At 34.8% G+C, this 17864-nt stretch overlaps 1 protein-coding gene across 20 annotated transcripts in view; it reads right to left on the minus strand.

The window, feature by feature from the left end:
• CDC42BPA (CDC42 binding protein kinase alpha) overlaps nt 1-17864 on the minus strand; it is a 313445-nt gene that overhangs the window by 78275 nt on the left and 217306 nt on the right. For all 20 annotated transcript variants that reach the window (XR_008649731.2, XM_055235029.2, XM_055235020.2 and 17 more), the window contains 4 exons: nt 10878-11002; nt 4234-4339; nt 3838-3986; nt 2180-2271 (listed from right to left, as the gene is read on the minus strand). Coding sequence is in view for 19 of the 20 variants with exons in the window: in XM_055235029.2 (XP_055091004.1) it covers nt 2180-2271; nt 3838-3986; nt 4234-4339; nt 10878-11002 (472 nt within the window). In the remaining variant the exon portion in view is untranslated. The remainder of the gene's footprint in view (nt 1-2179; nt 2272-3837; nt 3987-4233; nt 4340-10877; nt 11003-17864) is intronic.

The raw sequence follows: 17864 nt of genomic DNA on the forward strand, positions 1-17864 counted from the left end.
TAGTGTTTCCTAGAATATCACTTAATAGTTCATTTATATCAGTTTCCATGAAATGCTTATTTAAGTTACTGAGTTTCTTTCTTTTTGTGTATAGTAAATAATAAAAAACCACATTAAACCTTTTGGTAGGCTTGAGAGAATTTAAAAATGGTAGTCTGTTTATGTCTGATTTTTCTAAGCTAATTCAACACCAAATAGGCTTCTGTTTTGAAATACTCTTATCAAAGCACAGAGTACGCACTAATAAGAATAATCCTTTATAAGAAATTAATGCAGTGATAAAACAAATACACTTAAGTACAAAAAAACTGTCAATCTAATTTCAGGTATTTTTTTATTGACAGGATGAAGATTCCAAACCCCAGTTTTTCTCAGATGAACTTTTTAAAATTCATACATATCTCTTGACTATGGCATTAACTTTAAATGCACAATTTCCCAAGTAATTCTTAAAACATACAAATAAAAATACTAGGTAGAAAAAAAAACAGAAAACAGCCAATCCCACATTTTTTACTTCCATATCCTTAGGAATTGACATCAGCTGATTTGTGTTTTTCATATTACTATCTAATAATATAACACAGTTATCAGGTAAGGCAATATGTTTAGAAATTCATTCAAATATTGAGAGTGTGCCAGACACTGTTCTAGACACTTGGGGACATAATAGTAAATGAAGCATTAAAAGCATCCTTGCCCTCATAATGTAAATATCACATCATATTACTGAAGTAGTAATATACATTATATTACACAATAAAATTTTGTTCTGCAATATTCAAAATCCAAATTAAAAAGCTGTGGTAAACATGCCTTCATAAAGCAATGTGATAAACTTAAGTCTCTTTCAAGTTTACGTCTATTCTAAAAATGATGCAATCAATGTCATCTGGTGTGCAAGTCATATTCTGCACTAGTCTCTATTTGCCATTAGGGCCACAAGTTGTCCATGTCTTATGTATTCTTTTCTTCACTAAATAATGTATCTCCTTTCCAATTTTCATTAATTAAAACCTAGCTTGATTTTCATTTTGGCATGATGGCTTGTGCTCCTAATCTGAATTACTATTCACTTTGTCTGGGCTCCTTCCTTTTCTTGTTAATTAAGAAATTCAATCAAAAAGAATTTATTGAGTATCAACTATTTGTAAAGGCTTTTTCATGTTAGCTTCCTTATGTGATTACTCTCTGTTCTCCATCATTTTACATGCAGATGCAGAGACTCCACCAGTTTTATCTCACTGTGTTGCATGGCTGAGAAATGATAGGGAAGCACTTAGACCTAATAAAAAGCCCATTAACCAGTTCAGTATTCAGTGATGGCCTTTGTCAGGAAAATCAATTTCAAATAAATGCATATAAGATATCCCTTTATTTTAAAAATATCTGAATTTCTTTTTATTAAATCTTCACATTCTTAACATCCACATTAAGGAAAGTTTAAGAAGCTCATGTAATACAGCTATCAAGCACTCTGACTAAGCTTTAACATGAATGGAAAAATGTTTAAGTTTTCAAGAAAATGGTAATAAATCCGGGATATCCCACAGGACAAGCAATTTAAGTGTCAAACTGGAAGAAGACATTAAAATGCCCCCCAAAATTTTCCTTACTGAATTGCTCCATTAATACTAAATTAATCTTCAGCTATTTCATACATTGTTTCATCAACTACCCTGAAAGTGAATCCCCCCCACTAATTTTTATACATTCTAGGCACATAAAAAGTGCTAAGAAATACTTGTTCAAGTACCCTTACCAAGTTCTGAATGTTAACACATACTGCCATTGTCAGAGTGATAACCTTATATTATAGCATTTGAGAATATTATAAAGTACATTATAAAATAATTTTTTTTCCAATCGCAAAAATGTTATTCATGAAGTAGTCCACGGCACTGAAAAAAACGTCAAATTTATGGCAAAGTGTCTTTTTCTGTTACTATGAAATCTTTAAACAATGTATATTAAGTAAAACAAAATGACTCAGAGGCCAGTCTTCCAAATGTGTGTGTATGCACATGCATCATATATACACACATATATTCATAAATGAGTGCCAGAATTGCTTAGGTCAACAATTCTCCCACCTATGCAATGAACTGATTCTTCTGTAATAAAATATATTTATAACATAACAGTAAGTCCTGAGTGAGGCAAACACACACTCCCATACCCTTTTCAGATCTAAGCTCTTCAGTGTCCTTTATCAGCTGTTCGATTTCTGAGAGTAGTTCCAAGTTCTTCTTCTCTGAATCTTTTAGTTTACTTAAATAAGGAGAAAAAAGGAAAAATGTCATTAATTTTTATTGCTGGTTAGTGAGCCATCTTGGATGTAGCCAAACTTAATTTGGTTTAAATGTCAGGCATGGTAAATTAGGGGACTATAAATTACTGCAGAAGAACAAATACAGCCTGCTACCTACTTTCATGTAGATTAACAGTTTTACTAGAATACAGCCAATCTCATTCATTTCAGTATTGACTACGGCTGCTTTTACACTACAATAGTAGAGATGAGAAGCTGTGATGGAGGCTAATCAAAGCCTAAAATATTTACTAAGTGAATCTTTACAGAAAACATTTGCGGACCCTGAACTAAATTACTAAATTTAAAAATGTTACAAAATCAAAGGTTAATTTTAGAATTCTGTTAGACTTTGTTAGATATTATACCATTACAGGCAACCATGAAAGTAGAGCATATTCAGGAGTAAGTTTATAATTTTTCAAACTGGCTCATCTTCCTGACATATGAACAATATGTAAACTCGTATGTCCTAGGCATAAGGAGAAAAGATCTTACTTATTTCAAATTACAACACAGAGAATGACATTCATTAGCTCTTTACGCTGGGATCAATTCACTTTCTCCAGAAAAAGTTTTCCCTTCCTCAATGCCACATAAGCACATTTAAGTAAAACATACAATATCTGCATTATTTAGAGCAAAAAGCTTATAAATCAAAAGTTTATAATCCAACAGAGGTATCATGTATCTGGACTTTGATTTGATTAAAAAGATTAACAACTGCAGTTTAAGGACTATGACTACACACCATTAAAAACTGAATTCATGGGCCTGCATTTCTTTTCAGGCTTTTGGAACTTTTGGTATTCTCAGCAGTCAATGGATTTTCATATTTGTAGTTTCACTTGTGATGTGAAGTTTCTATTGTTCCTCTATGTCACTTAAACTGGCTTAGTTTGAACCATGTTTATAATCAATCTAATTGTGAATCATTTATGTATTCAGAGTATGATTCACTCCAGTGTTGTGACAAGAATTGAGGAAATGTGTTCATTAGCTAACTGCTTCAGAGACTGTGGGATATACTTTTTCTAAATACATAAAGAAACATGAAAAACAATAATTAGACTTAAAAGATATTATACCATTATGAAATGTGCCATCAATAGAATTTTCATTGATAAAAGACCTATGGTAGAGGCCACAATTTTCAAATGATTATATTTTGTTCTCACCATATGTTGTATTTTTATACAAATATAATATTCCTAAACATGAGAGAATTTTAGGTTTAATAAAATTTGAGAGTCAACTAAACTTTATAAGAGGAAAATTAAATAATGGACTATTATTTAATACTATTACTTCTACTTTATGGACAAGCCAGAGGAAAACAACGCTATATTAAAACCTCATCACTATCTACAAGGCTTAAAAGCATCTAGTTATTTTCAAATCTTCGTAACATATTTGACCATCATTTTTCTAAAAGAAAGCAATGGAAACTAAACATGTAACTTCTCTCCAAATAATTTTGACAAACTTAGAAATTATTCTAGTGGGACTATATTATTCAATCTTACCATTCTGTTATGATATTAGACGCTTTAACTTTATTCAACTCTTCTTGGATGGCCTGTTTGGCTCTTATTTCTGCATCCAGAGCCGACTGCAGCTCCAGTCTAGCTGACATATCCAGTTTCGCAAAACGACGCATTTTCCAGGGCATATCCTATGAAATAATGACTGTGTTTTTAGTTCCATCCTATTTTTAACATTTAAATTATTACAGTTAACCAGCTGTGTGTTATGTTTTTCTAAACTGGAAAAGACCCAAACTAATAGTTTTCTCATAAAAAAACTCTTTAGTAGGCTCAAAGTCTAAACAAACTGATACAAGTAATTGGATTTATTATAGTGTTTTTTAAATCTCTTTTTTCTAGTATGATAAGCCTCCATGCAAAATCATAGAAGCTTACTGTTGCTCGTGTACCCAAGCTGGAATTTCTTAATGCCTCCAATTCTTCAGTCATTTTAGAAGCTAAGGCCTGAAGATACCCTCGTGCATCCTTTTCATCGCTGACCCTAGGATATATAAAGACAAAGTACAGAAGTAAAACAAAAAAGCTTCAGTGCAATATATGTTATTTTAAAGCTTCCTAAAGAAATAAGTGATAGGAAATTCAAAGATAGTCTTAAATAATTTCTTTGAAAAGGTCTACCATAGTATACTACCTGTCAACAACTGGGAAGAGGTTTACGGAACTGTTCTTTTATGTACATGGTAGAGCTGGTGAAGTTTACAAAAGTCCATGTTACTCATAGCTGATAAATTATTAAAACTTCACCCTTAAAACACAGAATTAACACTCTTTAAATCTAACAATTAACACAGATGCACAAATGTGTGAGGTTTTCAAAGTGATAAGATTTCTCAATTGGATTCTGCCATTTTAGATCATAAAAACAACATACCATTCTTAAAACTGAAGTGTATATTAAATTTAGAAAGTTTAATGTAGGATATTCTGCCAAAACCAGGGTTATACTGTAATTAAGCTCTTCTGTTTTCTGAAATGATCAATAAAATAACAAAGAGAGAAGATTAAAGTCTACCAAAACCTAATTTCTGCTTACTGTCTTAAGGCTATCTAGCTGATGATACAATTATAATTTTAGATAGAAAGTTTTCAAATTATATTTAGTGAAACAAATTCCACATTTTAGAATTTCTCAAGAAAACATCTGCACTTCTTACACTTCCCTCAAGTGGGGAGAAGGTGAGGGGAGGAGTCTAGCATATCTACAAAAATCTACAAAAGAAGGTCCTATTCTCAGGAAGAATGAAAACCACTGGTATATAGAAAGCCATACTGCACAAACAAAAAAAATGGAGTTGAAATTTGCAATGCTCACAAGTGTATTCTAACACACTTTGGGGAAGACAATTTGTCTTTGTGCAGGCTGGTTGTTTTCAGATAAAATCCAGGTCACTGAAGCTATGAGGAAAGTATATTTCAGGTAAATCAGTATGTATCTGATGTATACAGCAGACATGTTTAACTCCTGAGCTCTGCTTTAGTATCTCTTAGAATGTAAACTCCTGAGGAGTCAAATTCATATATATCTTAAAGATGCCCTTTAAAAGAGGCTTGTTGCTCTCTTCTCTTAGATGGGAGGTTGTCTTTGGAGTACAAGCAAAAGAAAATATGGAGATGCAATAAAACCATGGTAAGAAGTTGCCCAGTTTAGGGACAGTTACATATTCCTAGGCTCTATGTACATGTACATATTTTTATTGCCTGTTAAAGAAAAATGGTTTTGGAAATTATTTTAAGAATGTTTGTGTAGCAAGGGTTGTGTCCTTCTAAAATTCTATGACCACAAATGACTGCAATGTTTTCATTTAATTACCTGATCTATAGTATAGAGAATAAATTGGGATGAAGGAAGATTATCTTTTTTAGAATACAAAAAAGATACTTATATTGTAACAATAAAGAAAACTGTATTATCCTTTAAGTGCCCAGGCTAACAGGTCTCACCTAGTGCTGGTTTAGTGTCTACCATAGCTCAGAGATCTTAGTTTATGCACACTTCCAAGAAACTGTGAAGTCTAATGTGTTTTATTAACTTTGGAAATCAACCTCTTGTAAATTGACTTTAAGTTATTCAGAATTTTATACGACAATCTCTTTTTTCTAACTTTGTTTTTTATTTACATGTTGAACACATTACATGTTGAACACATTTATTTACATGCTGAACACCTTACAACTGCAGTCTTCCACTAATTCCTAACTTTTGATTAAACCTATTTCTCTTTTTCTTGGCTATAGAGAATTACTGGTTTGGAGGAACTCACGCCATTTACGTTCCACTGGACTCTAGGTCTCACACAACTCCTTTTCATAAGCATTGCTATTTGTCTATTATTCAACCTCATTAAAAAAAAAAAATCTTACTTTCTCCAACCCCAACTCTATCTTTCTCTCTTTTTTTTTTTTTTTGAGAGAGAGTCTTGCTCCATTGCCCATGCTAGAGTACAGTGGCGCAATCTCAGCTCACTGCAACTTCCGTCTCCTGGGCTCAAGCAATTCTCCTGCCTCAGCCTCCCTAGTAGCTGGGATTACTGGCACATGCCACCACACCTGGCTAATTTTTGTATTTTTAGTAGAGATGAGGCTTAGCCACATTGGCCAGGCTGGTCTCCAACTCCTGACCTCAGGTGATCCACCCGCCTCAGCCTCCCAAAGTGCTGGGATTACAGGCGTGAGCCACTGCACCTGGCCCTAACACTATCTCTTGCTCCTTGCTTCTAGGCCATTTGGTTAAGTTTACTCATATTCATTCTCTTAACTTTTGAAAACAGTTTTAGAGGTAGGTGTCTCATCTTTTATTTGGCTAAATCATTCAAATATTTCTTAATAACACAGTTATTATTACTATACATAATCACCCTCCCTACTACACCTTATATTTTCAATTTCATTATTTCCATTGGTTCCTTTAAACATGTACAAACTCCACCAAATCCAAAAGTTCCCCGTCCTCCTCACTGACAAATCCCCAAACATCCCATTTTTCCCTCTTTCATTGTTATACTCCATACATGTAATTGCTCTAGTGTTAAACCCTCCATTCACTACTCTATACTTCCTGAAGTCTAATTCCTGCCTCAACTATTTTGCCGAAGCTAATCTCTTAAAACTCAACTACAGAAGGCCAACTTGGATCTATGTGTTCTCTTGGCACATTTAATCCTTCCCTTCCAAGTTCTCTCAAATAATCAATTAGTTAATACTTATTAAATACTATTACATTGGGCATATTAAGAAGACAAATAAGGGACAGTTCTTGAAAAGTTGGGGCATATATAGTAATTAGGAACTTTGATTACTAAGTCATATAGGCCTGGTTTCAAATCCTAGCTCTGGTGCTTACCAGCTGTGTGACTTTGGGTAAGTTACTTCTCTAACTTTGTTATCCCACCTATAAAATGGGGATAGTAAAAATATCCATCTCACAGGACCGGTGTAATAACTAAATAAGAATACATGTGAATTTCCAGCCTAATGACCAGAACACTCTTACGTTTTAATCAATAGAAGCTATTACTATACACAAATGAGCATTACTGGATGAGGAATATTTCAAATAATGTGAGTGGATTTCAATAAAGAGAGACAAAGGTTTCATTACTGAAACGCTCTGTAATTATTAAACCCTTCTCCTGGTTCTCCTACAGGGCTGTTTCATCTAGCTTTTATAACATAGCCCTTACCATTCTCCTTCTTTCTTGTCTCCTTAAAAAGATCTCAACCACTTCATTGGCCTTATTCACAATGAATTTAATTCCCAAATATACATTTCCAATCCTAATCTTTATGTTAGTTTTCCAAAAGCAAATGAGAAATCTCTACTAAGATGTCTCAGGATCACCTCAGTCTCACCAACAAACAAAATAAAATAACAGCTAAAATTGATTGTATCATCTTCCCCAAGGGTGGTTACCCCTCTTAACTTTCCTACTTCAATGATGCCATCATTTTCTTAACTTCCTTAACTCACAATTCAGGAATACTAATTTCTCCTCATCTCTTGCCCTTCATTTGTAAATAGTATTAAGTCCTGTAGATTTTTCTTTGACAATGTCTCCTGCATTTGTTCACTTTATTTCTAACCTTACCTTCTACTTCATCCTGAATATCACTGTTAAGAGCTATTTGCCTAATCATCATTTTAATTAACACCATTACCTTTGCAAAAACCTTCTCCATCTTACAAATAAGTGAAGGTAAAATTCTTACCTAGTATTCATGACAACTGTGTTGTAGTAACTTTATTACTCTTATTTCCTACTATTCTTTTATATAAATTCTCCAATTTGGTCAAACTAGGTGTAGGGTATTTTACTAAACTCAGGGTTTTCAGAAAACACAGTCTAGTTTAACTGATTATTCCCACCCTTCTTGAGCAACTATAGTGTGAGATAATTCTCTCAACACTACATTCTTATTTTTAAAAAGTCAGTATCTATTCAATATGTAAGGCATTTATATTTAAGTCTCATAAGTTATCTCCAGCTCTGGTCAAAATAGTTTTCAAACTTTAAACGTTAAGTTACAAGTTACTTAAAGGCAAGTACTACATTTATAGACCTCTGTATCTCTTAGTGTACCAGAATGCCTTACGTGAGGAAACACATTTAAAAAATAAATCTTATGGACTAGCCTATTAATCTAACCTCTCTTTGTAATATTATTTCAAAGAGAAAACGTGAAGTCCTCTGATGAGCCAATGGCGAGAAGGAAGGTTCCTACTCTAACAGTGGTGAGAAGAAGATGTCCTTGCTCTAAAAGGGTTTCTTATGAAACGGATACTTCATAGCAAAAGAGAGAGGAGGTGGAGTTCAAGAGCCATTAGAAGTGACTTCATGTAAGGTTTTATATACTGCAGTATTTGTTTTGTATTAAAATTGTTCATTTGTCCCAGGAAACATTTAAAGTGCTATATGTCATGAGGTCCTATAATCTTGTTTGAGCATTACCTCATTTTTAAAAAGAAGGTTGAGTATTCCTGATCTGAAAATCCAAAATCTGAAATGCCTCCAAATCTGGAACTTTTTGTGTACTAACAAGATGCTTAAATTTTTGGATTAGGGATGCTGAACTGTTAAGTATAATACAAACTTCCCAAAATCCAAAAGAAATCCAAAATACTTCCGGTCCCAAGCATTTTGAATAAGGAATACTCAATCTGTATACTAAACTCAAAAAATGAAAATAACTCAGTCTGACCTTTATAAGCTTGGATATTGCATCTCACAGAGTTAACTTTCAAGTAGGTAAGAAAGTTGAACAGGGAATATATATTTTACTTTTTCCCTTTGGGTATTTGCCAATCTGCTATCTATTAGTCCATTTCTAAATAAAAAGTAGGGTTAATAACAGCTTTTATGCAAAGTGACTTCCTTGTATTTCTGATTTCTGCATATTTCGTTTGAATGTGAAAAGTGTATAGTGAGTGTTTTGTGGCATCATATAAAACTTTCGCCTTCACCCTTTCTACAAAGCCCACATTGAAAGCTTCCTTCCATTACTAGCACCACTTCCCATTCCAGCTGAACTCATCATGCCAGACACTTGAAAAAATCAGTAGTCTAGTATCACAGGTTTTGACTTTGTCTTCTGAAAAGCCATTTTCAGCTCCTCCTTACATATATATTTGATAACATAAAAATGGAATTACAAATGGCAAGTCATAATTTTTGATATTATAAACTTGGTTAAAGATTAAAATGGATTTTGCTTCAGAAATGCAGACTTGATGATACAAATTAATGAACCAATAACTGTACTGTCTAGAACCCAAATAAATTTCCACAATCTGCATATTCCCTTTATATGCACTGAATAGAAACATTATAAGCATAAAAACTCTTAATGGAAAAACATTTGAACCAAAATATGCATACAGGAATTAAAATTCCCTACAAATGACTGATCTATAAATATATGATGAAACTATAGGCTGGGTAGCTTTTATGTGAAATGTCTGGGACCAAAAGTATTTTGGATTTCAGGTTTTTTTTTTTAAATTTTGGAATACCTGAATATACATAATGAGATTATCTTGGGGATGGGACCCAAGACAAAACACAAAATTTGTGTGTTTTATATACATCTTATAAACATAGCCTGAAGGTAATTTTTTACAATGTTTTATAATAATTTCTTGTGTATGAAACAACGTTTTGACTGTGACCCATCACAAAGTCATGTCTAAAATTTTCTACTTGTGGTGTTGTCATGTCAGCACTCAAAAAGTTTTAAGTTTTGAAGCATTTCAGATTTCAGATTTTCAGACTAGAAATGCTCAACCCGTATTTGTTTTGATATAAACACCTACCATTTGCCAAAAAGGATTTAAAAAGTTAAATAAATATAAAAAGTTAAGCTACCTATTTTTACTTGGAAATACAGTCTTCGTTAGATTCTACTTTCTCCATGTATTACTAAAATATGAAATTTTTTTACCAGCACCAGAATAATTGTTTAATAAATGAATATGAAGGTTACTAAGATGAATATTCCAAACTAAATCCCAAGAGCTTGAGAAAGAGTTGATAAAACTAAAATGTAACCATTTAAGGTTTTAAAAATGCCATGTTTGAATTAATCTGGTATAATCATGATAGAATGTAACAGTACAGAATCTTTAGCTTCTAAGTTTTTTTTGCAGGCCTTCCATTTCTTAAAATACTCACAAATACAAGAGTTTTGGTCTTAGAAAGAAATATCCATAGGTAGCAGATGAATTCCAACTTTGACTCTGGAGGTGGTAACATTTTCTTAGAAAGTAATAATAATCAGATTTCAATGAATCTGTGTTAAACGCTGGTATGGGACATTTGTTACAGTTAGGGAACAGAGGAACGTAACAGAAAACACAGTAGAACACAAATAACAGATCAGTAATAAAACTGTGCTTTTCAGAGTAACTTATTTATCATAGCTGACAAATGAGATAAAAACCATTATTAGCAGCCACCTGGAATTCACACCAACTTGGCCACATACTCACAATCATCCACAAAAAAAACATTTAAAAGAGCACTCACCACTGAATTATTTCTGTGATTTGGGCTTCCCAATGTGCAACTGATTCTTTCTTGTCTGCTAGATCTTTAACCTCTTCTTCTAACTGCTGGTTGTGTATACTTAAGTTCTCATACAAAGTAGTAAGCTGAAAGGTAGTTTTAAGACATGCATGACTTTTAGGACCAAGAATTCGAGGTGTTCAGACAGGTATTGTCAAATTTGATTACTCAACATCAACTACCCAAAAATGCTTGTCTTATTATAATAATCCCTTTTGCTCACTGAATTTGGATATCAAGTACTCTGAATTCTCCTGCTATCTTTGCTTTTCCCTTACCATCCTACAGTGACTTGGTTCTGTGAACATTCTCTGCTTGGCTTAAGAATTGCCTATTTCTGTTGGTAATAGCTTTCTTTCTTTTTTTGTTCAAAAACGTCTTTATGTCATCTTTTTTTCTTTAAAAAAGCTTATAATTTCAAGCATATATAAAAAAGGAAAATATAATGAATTCCCATGAGCCCCACTACCTAATTTCAACAATGTTTACTTCAACATCAATCTTGTTTCACTTGTACGCCTGTTCTCTTTTTTTTTTTTCCAGACAGTTTTGCTCTTGTTGCCCAGGCTAGAGTACAATGGTGCGTTCTCAACTCACTGCAACTTCTGCCTCCCGGGTTCAAGCAGTTCTCCTGTCTCAGCCTCCCCAGTAGCTGGGATTACAGATGTGCGCCATCACGCCCGGCTAATTTTTTGTCTTTTTAGTAGCGATGGGGTTTCACCATGTTGGTCAGGCTGGTCTCGAACTCCTGACCTCAGATGATAAGCCCACCTCGGCCTCCCAAAGTGCTAGGATTACAGGTGTGAGCCACCACACCTGGCCTGTACGCCTGTTCTCTTATCCCCTCCTCCTGTATTATTTGGAAACAAATACTAGACATCATACAATGTTATCCATACATATCGCTGTATGTATCTCTAAAGAATAAGGATCTCTCTTTTAAAATATAACCACAATAGCATCACACTACAAATTTCACAAATTTCCTAACATCACATAAATAGTAATAGTTCAAGTTTCCAGTTACTTCAACATATCACAAAACTTAAGTTGGTTAAATTGAATCATGATACCAATAAGAAAACACAGCCTAATGATTGGATATATGTTTTTTTTTTTTTTTTTTGAGACAGGTTTTCACTCTGTCGCCCAGGCTGGAGTGCAGTGGTGTGATCTCAGCTTATTACAACCTCAACCTCCTGGGCTCAAGCAGTCCTCCCACTTCAGCCTCCCAAGTAGCTGGGATTACAGCTAAAAAAAAAATTAGTATCCAGCTAATTTTTTATTTTTTAAATTTTTTGTAGAGATGGGGTCTTGGCATGTTGCCCAAGCTGGTCTCAGACTCCTGGGCTCCAACCATCTGCCTGCTGTGGCCTCCCAAATTACTGGGATTACAGGCATGCACTAGCACACCTGGCCCAATACATCTTTTAAGTCTATTTTATTTATAGGTTCCCCTGCAACACCTTTATTTTTCTTTTGACTTGAAGAATGTAGGTTGTCCTGGCCAGGCACAGTGGCTCACACCTGTAATCCCAGCACTTTGGGAGGCTGAGGCAGGTGGATCACGAGGTCAGGAGATCGAGGCCATCCTAGGTAACACGGTGAAACCCCGTCTCTACTAAAAATACAAAAAATTAGCCGGAGGTGGTGGCATGCGCCTGTAGTCCCAGCTACTCGGGAGGCTGAAGCAGGAGAATTGCTTGAATCTGGGAGGTGGAGTTTGCAGTGAGCTGAGATTGCGTCACTGCACTCCAGCCTCGGTGACAGAACAAGACTCCGTCTCAAAAAAAAAAAAAAAAAAAAAAAAAAAAGAATGTAGGTTGTCCTGCAGTTTTCCACATTCTGAATTTCTGCCTTCATTTCTGGAAGGCATTTTTTGCTGTAAATAACATTGTAAATTGGCAGTTATTTTACTATAGCACTTTTAGGACATTCTTTTTCTTCTGAATTCCGTTTTTAATTTTTCTGTTGGGAAGTCAGTTTTCAGTTGAAGTTTCACTCCTTTGAACATAATGTCTTTCTTCTCTGGTTGCTTTTAGAATTTTATGTTGGTTGGTTTCTGGCCGCTTTTCTAGGATTTGTCTAAGTGGGGGCTGATTTCTATTAATTATTTCACTTTAAGGGTTTGTGGTATTTCTTGAATTTGTGGCTAAATGTTTCTCATAGGTTTGGAAAAATTCTGGGCCATAAACACTCTTCAAGTATTGCACTGCCACCATCTCTCTCTTCTTGCCTTTTGGGAAACCAATTATTTGTATGTTACAACTTTTCATCACATCCTCTATGTCTTATATCCTCCTTTCTATATTTTCTATTCTTTTTAATCCCTGACTATACTTTAGTCTAAAAATTTTTTTTTAACATATGCAGTCCTTTTCTTTGTTTCTCTCCAATCTGTTGTTAAAATGTTCTATTGAGTCTTTTAGTTATTTTATTTTTTGCTCCTGGAAATTCTATTTGACAGTTTTGTATAGATTCCAGTTGTTTGCTGAAATTCTTCATATGTCTACTTTCTTGAACAAGTAACATGATTAAAGTCCATTCATAAAAATTTCATACTGGGAACTCCTACGGGTCTGCTTCTGCTGACTGCCTGGTTTTCATTTTCCCTTTTTTGATTTTGTTTTTGCTGCTGAATTTTTCTCTTGATTTTCAATGATTTGGTTGTGTTTGCTGATATGCCTGGTAATTTTTTTACTGCATGCCACATATCGTGTATAAAAATTTCAGATAATTTTAAGACTCTGGATAATATCTTCCTCCATAGAGTATTTACTTTTACTTTTGGTAGGCAATCAGAGTAAAGATAGATCAAAGACTGAAATACTTGGAGGCTGGGTTTCAGTCACTGAGGACTCATCTTTCTTACTCACCCTTACTCCTAAAATGTAGGCTTTCAATGGGTTCAGCTGAAAGTTTGAATTATTTACTAAGGATCCTGCAACTTGATAGGCAATGCACTTCCATTTTTCTTTCTCCAGCCTTGTAAAACTGTGGAATACCATGTTCAACTTCCTAGATTCTGAGGTTTTTCTGCTTTCATATCTGCAAATGCCTAAAGAGGAAAAGTGGCACTAAATGTTGGGCTCACTGCTCTGTACTATTCCTCCCTTTAGGATCTTGGTCAGTAAAGTCCTGGTTTCCTTGTTGTCACTCCAATGACTTCTCACAGATGAATACTATAAGTGGTATTTGTATAGTATTATTTTTAAAATCCAGCTTTATAGCTCTTCTTGGTGAGGTGGTAGGATGTAAGCTAATCTGTCACAGAAGCAAAAAGTGCTTGCTTTAAGTTTTTAGAAAATTCATGAAAAAGGCTGGGTGCAGTGGCTCACGCCTGTAATCCCAACACTTTGGGAGGCCGAGGTGGGAGGATCACCTGAGGTCAGGAGTTTGAGACCAGCCTGGCCAACATGGTGAAACCCCATCTCTACTAAAAAAAAAAAAAAAAAAATTAGATGGGTGTGGTGGTACATGCCTGTAATCCCAGCTACTTGGGAGGCTGAGGCAGGAGAATTGCTTGAACTCAGGAGGCGGAGGTTGCAATGAGCAGAGATTGTGCCACTGCACTCCAGCCTGGGCAGCAGAGTAAGACTTCATCTCAAAAAAAAAAAAAAAAAAAAAAAAAATTTTTTCTTTTCATGAAAAAATACTTGCATACTATTTTATTACATAGCTACATTTTTTTCTGATAAATGGTCTCATGTACTATTTATTACTACTCCTTTCTTCCTTTTTTGTATGTTTGTAGAGATACTGTGCTAGCTTCTTCTTGATTACTCAACTTTGATGAAGGTGAGTTGCTCCTAGAGGATCTATTTACAGGTTTTTAGGGATAAAGGGGCCATGTGATTGTCAACTTGACTGGTCCACAAGGTGCCTAGACATTGGGTCAAACATTATTCTGGGTAGGTCTGTGAGGGTGTCTCCACATAAGATAACATTTGAACTGGCAGACGGAGAAGAATCCCCTCCCTAATGTATGTGAGCCCCATGTGATCAACTGAAGGCCTGAACAGAACAAAAAGGCTGACTGCACCAATAATAGGGGGGAACATCAGCTGTGACATCAGCTTCTCCTGCCTTCAGACCTGAAACGAGACAGAAGCTTTTCCTGAATGTTAAGCTTGCCAAGCTTTGGGACTGCAACTACAAAATACACTCTCCTGGGTCTCCAGCTTGCCCAGTGCAGATCTCGGGACTTGTCAGCCATATAATCACTTGAGCCAATTCCTTATACTCTCCCCTGCTCCCAACACACATACATATACCACCCCCCGCCCCCCACATACACTCACTCTATTGGTTCTGTTTCTCTGTGGAACCCTAACTAATACAGGCCACAACCATGTTGTAAGTCAAGCGTCTGCAAACTTTTCCAGTAAAGAACCAGACGCAAGTATTTTCGCCTCTGTGGGCCACATAAAATCTCACATCATCGTCATCTTTTTTTTAAAAATAGTCATTTAAAAATGTAAAGATCATTTTTATTATATGGGTCAGACAAAAACAATCTGGGAGCTAGATTTGGCCAGAGGCCATAGTTTGCCAACTCTCAATTCTAAGCTATTAGGAATTCTACTAATGACACAGGATTTTATTGGTGTGCATTTTGAACCTGTATTTCTGTGCAGAGATGGGCAATTTTGGCACAAATCACAAAGCAAAGTTTCATTTCTTCCCTTCTGGCAAAACAACAACAACAAATTGTTTTATGCATATAGAGTTTGTCTGTAATACCCCATTTAATCCTACCTCCAACCTCCTTGTCTTCCCAAAAGGAAATGAGATCCAGGGAAGCTATCACTCACTGCTGGCACACACTGATTTGCCTACTGCAAACAAGAGATTTAAGTTTTGTACCTTAGGGTGTGCCATTCGCCTCTGAAAATACAGTTTACCAGTTTTTTTTTTTTTTTACACTTTTACTGAGGTATAATTTATATAACATAAACTTCACCCATTGTAAGTGTATACTTGAATGATTTTTAGCAAACTTAAACAGTTGTACAGTGATTGCTACAATCCAGTTTTGGAACACTTCTAATACTCAAGAAATATCCCTGTGCCTATTTACAATTGATCTTGGTCCGCACTCTAATTTCTCTAGGCATCACTGACCTGCTTTCTGTTTCTGTAGTTCTGCATTTTCTGAAATCTTCTATCAATGAAATAACAGCATATGTAGTCTTTTGTACTGGACTTCTTTCACTTAGATTATTGAAGTTGAACCTCAATACTGTTGCATGTATCCGAAGTTCACTCCTTTTTACTGCTGAGTGGTATTCTAGTATATGGGTATGGTATGCTTTGTTTATCCATGCACCATTGATAAACATTTGTACTGTTTCCAGTTGTTTACTATTATGAGAATATGCTATGAAAATTCATATTTATATTTTAAGATTTTATATTTATATTTATATTTCAAATTTATATTTTAAGAGGTTTTTTTTTCCTTTTTTTTTTGAGACAGGGTCAAACTCTGGGCAGTGGTGTCATCGCCACTCACTGCAGCCTTGACTTCCTGGACTCACATAAATCCTCCTGTTTCAGCCTTCCAGGTAGCTGGTACTACAGGCATGTGCCACCTCACCCAGCTAATATTAAAAAAAATTTTTTTGTGAGATAAGGTCTCACTATATTTCCCAGATTGGTCTTGAACTCCCGGGCTCAAGTGATCCTCATGCCTTAGACTCCCAAAGTGCTGGGATTACAGGTATGAACTACCACGTCCACCTTAAGAGTTCTTTACATATTATGAATACAAGTCTTTTTTCAGATAAATGATTTGGAAATATTTCCTCCCCATCTGTGCATGTCTTTTCATTTTCTTAATGTTCTTTTTAAATTTTGATGTTCAATTTATCATTACTCTTCTCTCATGCACTGTGCTTTTAATATCATTATCTTGACATTTTTAACCCTGAATCACAAAGATTTTCTCCTATGCTTACTTTTTATATTTCAGATTGTGATCCACTTTGAGTTAATTTTTGTATAAGGTATGAGGTAAGGATCCAAGTTCATTTTTTCTCACATATGGATATCCAATTGTTCCAGTACTATATGAAAAGATTATCCTTTTTCCATTGAATTGCCTTGGCACTTTTGCAGAAAATCAACTGATCATAAATGTAAGAGCTTATTTTTGGACTCTTCATTCCGTTTCATTATGCCAGTACTACATCTTTTTGATTACTGCATTTTTATAGCAAGTATTAAAATTACATAGTGTTAATCCTCCAACTTCTAACTTTACTCAAAATATCTGAACTATTCTTAGTCTTTTCTATTCCTCCGTAAGTTTAAGGGTAAGCTTGTGAATTCCAACAAAAAGCCTACCAGAATTTTGATACGGATGTCACAGAACCTACAGATCAATTTGGGGAGAATTGCTATCCCAACAATATTGAGTCTTCCAATCCATTAACATAGTTTATCTCTCCATTTGTTCACATAGTCCTTAACTTATCTTAGCAGTGTTTTGTAGCTGGCACCTTCCTCTGGTTAACTCCAAGACTTCTGAAATGGTTGTTTTTGACAATTGCATTTGCTTTTTAGTATTTTTTTAGAAGATTAATCAATTTCTTCATATTAGCATAGCCAGAAGTCTATCAGCTGTTTTTGAGAGTTGTATATGCAGCATATTCTCTTCATTAATTCCTGCACTAATATCCATTTTGGATTACCATTATTTTTTACAGCCCTTCCACATTTGTGGTTGGGGTTTCAGTTGGAGGTTTGCAAGAGGAGGAGGAAAATGCAAACTCTGCACTGTCATATTACAACAGTGACAAGTAGTTTTCAATAGATTGCTTAATGTATGTGGAATTGATTAGAAAAAAGTTAATCTTTGCATTATTACCAAATAAAAGCATGGACTCTGGAGCCCGACTACCTGTACTCAAATCCTACTTCTTATTCTTGTGATTGGGACAGTAT

Source organism: Symphalangus syndactylus, chromosome 19 (assembly GCF_028878055.3).
Source record: "Symphalangus syndactylus isolate Jambi chromosome 19, NHGRI_mSymSyn1-v2.1_pri, whole genome shotgun sequence".
Lineage (NCBI taxonomy): Eukaryota > Metazoa > Chordata > Mammalia > Primates > Hylobatidae > Symphalangus > Symphalangus syndactylus.